The 9156-nt window shown below is 38.6% G+C and overlaps 1 protein-coding gene across 2 annotated transcripts; it reads left to right on the top strand.

The window, feature by feature from the left end:
• The first annotated feature begins 498 nt into the window (after positions 1-498).
• cd9a (CD9 molecule a) lies at positions 499-7514 on the top strand. 2 transcript variants are annotated; one of them, XM_030136265.1, is made up of 8 exons: positions 499-699; positions 4156-4258; positions 4429-4526; positions 4983-5057; positions 5391-5492; positions 5967-6056; positions 6418-6501; positions 6626-7514. In XM_030136265.1, exons 1-8 carry the CDS (start codon positions 631-633, stop codon positions 6689-6691), a joined length of 687 nt encoding a protein of 228 aa, XP_029992125.1. In that variant the 5' UTR covers positions 499-630; the 3' UTR covers positions 6692-7514. The 2 variants fall into 2 exon arrangements, with proteins under 2 accessions (XP_029992125.1, XP_029992124.1); XM_030136264.1 differs by lacking the exon at positions 499-699 and adding an exon at positions 2521-3048.
• The last annotated feature ends 1642 nt before the right edge of the window (positions 7515-9156 follow it).

The raw sequence follows: 9156 nt of genomic DNA, 5'->3' as shown, positions 1-9156 counted from the left end.
CATTCTGTGTGCACTGTGTCGTTCCTTCCTGTGTGGTAGAGAGATGCAGCTCGTCCATCGTGTTCATTCATGTACAGTATATTGAAGCCGTGAACGCGCTTTTCTTATTCTGGGAGAATTACGTCACCGCACTGCCTGTGGTGCTGCAGAAACTTGCTCATAGCAGACAGAGCTGAGCTTCAGTGCATTGTTGTTTTAAGAAATAAAGTAAAGTGCTGTGTTATGGCGTCTCAAATCTAATGAGAACAAAAATAAAATAGAGTTGAGACTAATACAATGATTGTGTAGTGATTAAAAAATAAAGACATGAATCACTGAAAAGTCAAACAAAAAAAAGTTGTACAACCATTTAAAGAAATGAAAGTTTAGTAAAGCCCCAAAAAGAGCTGAATATCCTCAAATAGTAGATGAAAGGAAAGGGAAGGAAGACGCTCCACATCATCTACTCCTGTGCAGTCCGTTATGTGGGGGCGGACCACTTGAGGCGCGCACCGCACGACGCGCGTATCAGTGCCGGCGCGTCGGCAAATAACCTCATTCTGCATACTGACTGTTATTTAGAAGGTCTGTTCTGCTGTCGGTTCGAGTAGGTATTACCAGTGTAGTGTGACTCACAGCCCGAGGACCACCATGGCTGCGCTTTCGGGAGGAGAGATGTGCATTAAATACCTAATGTTTGCCTTCAACCTCATATTCTGGGTGAGTCTGAACCGACAAACTACTCTGGTCTCCCGTTAGAGATCATCCATCCTGTGGTGTGTGTCTGAACGTGTGTGAGCTTTAGGTGCATGCGCATTCGTGTGTGAGCATCTTACTATATAGTGAATGAAATTATACAGGACGGTGTCCCAAATGCAGAGTCGTGTTGAGCGCCTGGGACACAACCCCAGTGATCCTCCTCAAAGCAACACATTCTGAAATGCTCCACGGATGATTTCTGGCTGATTTTTGGCCACCACTAAATAAATTTTAAAAAAAGACTGTCCCAGTGCGTGTGGTGACCGAGTGGGTCGGGAGAATAATCCCCAGTGGCCAAGTGACCCAATTCTATCGCACAGACAGCACTCTGGAGTTTGCGCGCACGGCATTTTAATAATTAGAATGTGGGGGGAGGGATGTGTTTTATTGTGGTGGAGAATGTGTCTGATATAATAATAATTAGGACTTCTGCTGCGTCACGTGATGCCAAGAGTTGCGCATGTCAGGGAGCCATCCTGTGTATATGTGTGAATGAATCCTGGATATCCCACATAGGCTATTTATGTCCTACTAAGCCTGCAGGGTGTGTCTTACTGTGTTTGTTTGTGGTCTGTGATCTCCCTCGCTCCCACTCAAATGAAATGTTTTGCCCATATAAGAACGTCTCTCATTTGTAGAGTTATAGAGAGACTCACTGACTGTGTGTGTGTGTGTGTGTGTGTGTGTGTGTATGTGTTCAAGTGGCTAAATAAACCAATGTGGGGAAAGTATTACATGCATCATTTATTGAGATTTTCAAGAAGAAACTAACAAATTCCTAATGAGTTTATCAGTTAACTTTAGTTTTAGACAGATGTGTGTCTACTCTGTGCAGAAACTGGACATGCAGTATAATTCACTCTGATCACAACACATTTAAGGAACTACACATAACAGACACGCTTGATTTTGACTTCATAAGTCAATGATTTATGAGTGGTTTTGTATTCAGGATATTAATCGAATTAGACACTTAAGAAATTACTGAAAAGGAGGAAGACATGAGAGCAGGTTAACAGTGACCTATTTGCAAAACAGTGAACCCACTTTTAGCTTTTACTGTTAAGCACAGCATGTATACCTGTCAGATGAATTTGCCATTTATTAATAAATGACTAGAACATGACCACCAGCAGCAGGTTTCAACACTTAAAGAGGTTAATGTTTACTATCTGTTATTTATATTATTAGGACTCTAAACAGATGTAATCTTATCATTGAGGAAGCAAAAGTAATGTTATGTTGCATAAATGAGAAGTGGGGGTGGGATTTAATAATTACTTTTCTTCTTCCCACTCCTTTTTGAGCAATACATATTGAATTTATTTTGTTATTACTAGTATGCATGGCAATTGCTATATTGTCTTGATCACCTTTATTTATAAATATATTTGCTCTGCTATTAGTTCCTCGTACACACAAAAGTTTTGTTTTTTTCTTTTGTGCGAAACAAATAAATAGGAAGAAAGAAAAAAGAAAGGTTCATTGGGAATATCAGATGAGCAAATTCATATGTTAAGACTTTGGAAATGTGTTTTTACCTGAACATTTTATCAATTTTGTTGCTATGTTTCACACTTCACAATAAGGCTGCTTTTTGCTTGATGTTTTAACATGTTGACCAATGCAAGTGTAACAATCTGGGAGTTAATATAATACATAGTTAAAAAAAAAAAAAAGCTAGAGTAGTCTCTCATAACTGCTAATTAATGAATTATAAAGTATCAATAGCATATAAACCTAATTAATAACTATAAATACTTTATATAAGTAGTCATATTGTAAATCGTTAATGGATCAACCTTGTACAACAGTCTTTCAACATTAGAGTGTCTGAAGGGGGAAATAAAAAGGATTTAAGAGCAGCTTATTAACTGCAGTCACACACATTTCAGATACCAGCACAGTATGCTGTTTGGCAGGTATGAAAATGTTTTTATGTTAACATGCCTCAACATAACCCTGCTCCCGCTCAGATCCCAAAACCTTGTAAAACAAAAGAGGGGAAGGAAGTCTGGCAGGGATTCTCATCGTGTACACAGTGGAGGTTAGTCGGTCAAGTTACACCACTTTAACTTGCCACTCCCTGAGTGTATGATCAGGTGATTTGATGAAGGTGTGTCCTCTTAATGCTTTCTTTTTTACCCACGCTTTTCAACGGACACCATTTTACTCTCACCTCCTCTTTGAGAGACAAGATAAAACAAACACTTAGAAAAGACCAGTGTTGTAAGGTGAATGAGCATGGCTGTTTCAGGGGGACTCAAGTGTGTGAAATACCTTATGTTTATCTTCAACTTCTTGTTCTGGGTAGGTACCTTTGTTATTTCTTATTACGTTGTGTGAGAGGAAGAGGGAGAAGGAGAGGGAGACAGGAAGAAGTGAAAGTACTCTCCAACTGCATATTTATACATGAGGTGCGCACTCTAAGGTATCATTTTAGTCATACAAAGGAACATAAAAGAGGAAATATAGAGAAAGAAATACAATGATCAGCACATATTGCACTATATGAAGAGACAACACACAGATTAAATGAAACAGATGTCTTTTATTTAAATTCTCAAAGTTAAAAATTTACAAACCTGTTAATGTACAGCCAAGGCTTGAAAAAGGAAGTGTTTGTGTTTGCACATTCCACACCACACACAGTCATTTATAGGATACAGATTCTGTTTTTGTTTCATGCTATGTAAAATTAGCACCTTGAGCAAAACAGTGTGAAAGATGAGTGTTACATAATGACACACAGCAGCTGTACTATTATGGAACTGGCATGCTTCTGTGTCTCAATATTAAGTACCTTATATAATAATGAACAAATGATTTGTGCCCATCAAACAAATGTAATCTCTTTCTTCTCGGATTCTAAGGTATAACATGATTACAGCTACACAGTCAACAGCACAGTTAGATGCACATAAACTGATTCACCTCTCATTAGTGTGTGCTTCACCCACTGTTACACTATCTTAGCTCCTGCAGTTATATTTTTTGCAACATGTGAAACCATCTGGTAAGTATGTGGTTAAAGGAGCTTGAAAAGACATAAATGTAATGACAGGCTTACTTGTGAACTCTGAAATGTAGAGATTTGATTGTAGATATGTAAATAGCTGCAGAATCTTACATGGTTAATTTACTGATCTCTGTAACCTCATGAAGCCATACTATGAATTCACATGAGAGGACTTGATGATTGCAGACCTCTGTCTAAGAGGACAGACGTCAGAAAAGCTAAATGGATGAGACCTAAAGAAGGATTCCAGATGGGCAGCATCAGAGCAGAAATTGACGGACAACTGTCTTCTATTGTAAACGCACAGTGCCCACTTGTATATAGTGCTCTAATACTTGTTTGCAGTACTGTATGTGATACATGTCTGGTAATATATATACTATATGTTTGTGACTTAGATTGCAGGAACTGCTGTCTTTGCTATAGGCCTATGGCTAAGATTAGACCCAAAGACCAAAGGTCTGTTTGAAGGACCAGATGCGCCATATGTGTTCTACACAGGTAAGATGTCTGTACTCCTTAAACATGAACTCTACTCATTAGTCCAAACACTTCTGAGCAGCATTTGTTTTATCCCAATGTTTAACGCATATTCATAAATTAACATTATATGTTTGAATTATTATGACCTCTAGAAAACATTAAGTCTGATTGTATTTATTTATGTGTAGGTGTGTATATCCTGATTGGAGCTGGAGCACTGATGATGGTGGTGGGTTTTCTGGGATGTTGTGGGGCCATCCAGGAGTCACCCTGTATGCTTGGACTGGTTCGTACTACCTTTTTATTCTACAATGACCTTCTTTGTTAGTTGATTAACTTCCTGTTATTTACCCTACATGAACATAACCAACTCTTTGAAGAATGTAGGTCTTCCTAATGTCACTCAGCGTTTGGACTAGTTTTGCCACTGTGTGTACTGTGGACCAGAGTATGAACACAGTAATATGAGACTGTGCATAGTGTAAACTGAATGTCAAGGCCAGTGAAGAGTCTAGATTCCTTTGTGCTTGTTGACTCCCTCCCTAGCTCCTGCTTCGTCTGGCCATAATCTTCTTGTACTAAATCCCCCAGGAGGTGGAGCCTGTGGCAATTGGGTTGAGTTACACTCAAGTGACCTTAGAGTAGTTGTTAATGTATGCACACAAAACTCAAGCACACAAACACACATGGATGCGCACATAAAGCATTCAGTTGCATTCATTTGTATCTGTCTTTTGTGCAGTTCTTCTTCTTCCTGCTTATCATCTTTGCCGTTGAAGTTGCAGCAGGAATCTGGGGATTTTCCAATCAAAGCAAGGTAACTTACTGGGAAAAAGTAGGTTACAAAGATAAGTATGTTTGTATAAGATTCTTTAAACAAGGTTATAAGTGCTTCATACAAATAGGGGCACAAATAGCATTAAGAAGAAAGACATGGAAAATAAGGAGGGCTACATTGTGTAACAGAGTAGGAAGAAATGAGAGACGGCAGTGGAAAACACAATTACACAATGAAAAGGCAGAATAATTAAGAATAAAATATACATTATTTAAACTACAGTAGGTAAAAATGTAAAAATACAAAGGGAAAATGTGTGTGTAACTACTATTAGGATTAATTTATTAATACTTGTTTGCTTTTGTGCTGCAGGTGGTGGATGATATCACAGCATTCTACCATCAAACTTACAAGAATTACCAGTCAACAGGAGATGAGCGTCTTAAAGAGACTCTGCGGGTCATTCAGACTGGGGTAAGACTTTTGTACGACTTCTGTTTGGTTGATTAGATATGACTTGCATCTCATCTAATGAATTTGGCACAAAAGGGATTTTCAAGTGAATTCAGTGCATTCCAACTAAAAGTGGATGGTTGGGAGTGTGGTATTGTCCAAAAGGTCACAATGTCTAGAATTCTAAATTCAACATAAGGGAATGCTGTATTTCTGCATTTTGAGATGTACGCTTTACTGTAGGAGTTACTTATACCAATGTCATGTCTATGTGATTTGTAAAGAACTAACAATATTAAGTGACTAGCGAGGTGGACAACTGACCTTCTTTTCTCCTTAAAGTACATGGTGTTGCTTTCTTTAACCTTTCAAGCTTTTAGCAGTAACATCCCAGAAAGCAAAGTATTGAAGTATTCCGTTGAAATGCTTTTCATTAGAGGTTCGCGTTTTTCCTTCTACAGCTCATCCTGTCCTCTAATTTTTGTCTGTCTACAGTTGAACTGCTGTGGTCCAACTGGTAGTGTTGTAGAGACTGCCAAAGACACCTGTCCCCGGGGAGAATTACTTGAGGAGCTCATTACTAAGGTACAGCCACCCTTAATGTGTGCATCAATTGGATGCCAACAAAGGTACATAAGAAGTGAAGGAATGTAACATTAAAACATGTCAATTAATCAAAAAATATTAGACACACTTATGTTTGTAAGAGTTAGGGTTATTACTTATTGTACTGCATGTGAAAATCATAACGATGGAAACGTATCACAAGTTTATCAGTCTTCCCTTTTGCGGTCTAATTCCCTCAGCATCCTTGCAGTGTTACTATGGCAACAATGGTTTACTGGAGCCTGCATACTCAGGCTGTGTGTTGTACACACCATAGCTCAGGTTGTATTCAGCATAGGTTCAGAGGAAGCTTAAAGGAATCACGACTTGTGTGTTACAGAGCTGTCCTGATGCCATAGATGAGGTGTTTGACTCAAAACTGCACATCATTGGAGGGGTGGGCGTCACCATTGGAATTGTTATGGTGAGTGTGTGATTCACTATGGCTCTAAATTATGTTACAATGCCTGGTGCTTATGAGGATGACGACAAAGCACGGCATGAGCTAATGAAGACAGAAATACGGCATGTTTTCCTCTCTTTTTCAGGTGTTCGGGATGATATTTAGTATGCTCTTGTGCTGCGCCATCAGGAAGTCTCGGGAGGTGGTGTGACACCCACCATCACTACAAGCCCTTATTAATGTTGCATGATGTCATTCCCAGAGTCACACGACTCTCCACTGCCAATAGAAACACTGCTTGTTCAAGGGGGATAACTTAAGCTAGGCTGATACAGAAATTTCTGAATATTACATCAGTTCTAACTGTACTGCTGACACTTAGCACCACCTTCGTGAACTAGATAGATGCAATGTGGTTATTAGGCCCAATCATAGAATGGGATTCATCTGTGCTTCAATTGAAAATGTAATACGGAATGTGTAATTTTGTGATCATTTGATTGAAATTAATGTGTGTGAACTGCTAAATATCTAAACAAAAGGTTGTATTCTTGTATTTTGATCACATGCTGGCAAGAAGAGTCATGGTTCAGGGCCAAAAAAGGCAACCACCACCACTTCAGCACAATACTGCAGTAGCCAATACAATCTACTCTACTCTTTTTTTATTACAACACTGAAATAAAACCACAGTGACTATTTGTAGCTAATTGGATACCAAGCTGTGAACTTTCCCACAGCTTGGTATTAGAGTAGCATTTCAGTTCTTCAACAGTTACAGACATTTGTTAATTTTCGTCTCCCATTATGCCCTTTTTGAAGAGCGCCTTTAATTTTTCTGTCAGTTTTTAAAATTGTCTTTTTTTATTTGTATAAGATTTCTGAATTTATTGGGTTGTGTGGTACATGCAGTTTGATGATGTATTTTATAAGGTCCTTTTCATTTTACAGAGATTAAGTTGATTTATACCATGTGCACTATGTTTCACAGAGGAAAACATATGGAGCCAAATAAACCAAAATGTACTAACGGAGCTGACTGAAAGTGTTTGAGTATTTAACAACTATTGTACATGCAGGGTTTTCAAGATGGTGGCGGGATGGAAGGGGGAGCAGTGCCCTGGTTCAATAACTTTTACATTTTATTCTACAAGGTGCTGTCACATTATGGTCATGTGTGATTCATATCTAGAAACTGCACTCAGCATCAATATTTATTTAAGTTGTCGGAGGGAGATTTTAGAATCCAAACTAAAGCAGGCTGAAAAAGACTATTTGAAAAATGTATCTACAGGGAAACTTAAAGAAATCTCAGCTCTCTGCTCTGCATTAGATTGTGTATTAACAAGACATGCAGAGGGTATAATTAGATTTTCTTTATAAAAATTATATGAGAAAAATGATGAACCAGGGAAATATTTGGCATACCCAACAAGAAGAAATCAGACCCTTAGACAATTAAATTGTAAACAATCTTCTGATGCCATCACTATTAATGACCATTTAAGAAATTCTATGAAAATCCTTAGAAATCAGAAATGCCCTCCAATGAGTGGATGGATGCATTCTTCTCCTTCCTGAATCTCCCTAGTTTCAAAGAAGACCAGAAATCTAATTTGGGTTAGGGTTAGTGTATGGTAAAGTTCCTAAGCCAGGATGGACTCGGTGAGTTTTTAAGTCACAACATATATTAGTTGACCCACTGTTAGACATGTATAATGATTCCTTCTTGTCTATGTCTTTGAGAGAGGCAAACAAATCATTAATTCTGAAAAAGAGCACGCAGGATGTAGACTGCGCCTGCTACAGGCTGATTTCTTTACTGAATGTAGACTTGAAACTACTCTCTAAAACACTTGCAAAATGTTTCGAAAGCTTACACCCTCATCTTATTTTATTATGGGCAGTAATTTATATAACAACATGGATAGGTTACTAATTACAGTCCAGTTTTTTTAACAGAAGTCAATCCCTGGTCTGGTGGTTTCCCTAGACGCTGAGAGGGCATTTGATCATGTCGAAGGGTCCTATTTATTTTATACGCTCCATAAATTTGGCTTAAGTGAGCTTAAGCTTCTGTATAATAACCCTCTCTGCAGTCGTTACAAATGAGTTGCAATCTCCATGTCTCCATATCTGGAGCGGTAAAGACGAGGCTGTCCGCTCTCTCATCTATTTGCCTTGGCTATAGAACCTCTTGCAGAGACAGTGTGAGTTCATAAGGACATACAGTCCATGGTCTAACCATCAGAGAAAAACAGAATAAGATTATCCTTTATGCTGACGATGTTCTGGTTGTCCTGACCCAGCCTGAAATATCTATTCCCACCCTTATTGAGACCATTAGTAGGTTCAGTGCCATTTCAGGTTACAAAATAAACTACAGCAAATCAGAAGTTATTCCTTGAGGCAGTTCATGACAAATACCCAGGTCCCATTTCTATTCCTCTTCAAATGGTCTGCAGAGTGCTTTGTTTACCTGAGAATACATACACCCATGTTTGATCAAATGTACAAAGTAAATTAATTCCTTTGTCTGAACATATCAAACTGGATTGGAGATGGAGGACCATACCCATATCTTGGCTGGGACGAACATCCTGTCTACATTGTTGTATCCAATTCAGATGGTCCTGGGTCTTTTCCCACACAAGGCTAACAAACCCTGAATGGCTG

Source organism: Sphaeramia orbicularis, chromosome 6 (genome assembly GCF_902148855.1).
Source record: "Sphaeramia orbicularis chromosome 6, fSphaOr1.1, whole genome shotgun sequence".
NCBI lineage: Eukaryota > Metazoa > Chordata > Actinopteri > Kurtiformes > Apogonidae > Sphaeramia > Sphaeramia orbicularis.
Note: the sequence above shows the minus strand (reverse complement) of the source record. Positions and strands in the feature narration are given on the sequence as shown.

Bases quoted from the DNA above. Each gene is read 5' to 3' on its own strand.
- cd9a (XM_030136264.1), top strand. From the start codon at position 2,977: ATGAGCATGGCTGTTTCAGGGGGACTCAAGTGTGTGAAATACCTTATG. The intron at 5,058-5,390 runs GTAACTTACTGG...TTTGTGCTGCAG, and splicing joins GATTTTCCAATCAAAGCAAG to GTGGTGGATGATATCACAGC. The intron at 5,493-5,966 runs GTAAGACTTTTG...GTCTGTCTACAG, and splicing joins TGCGGGTCATTCAGACTGGG to TTGAACTGCTGTGGTCCAAC.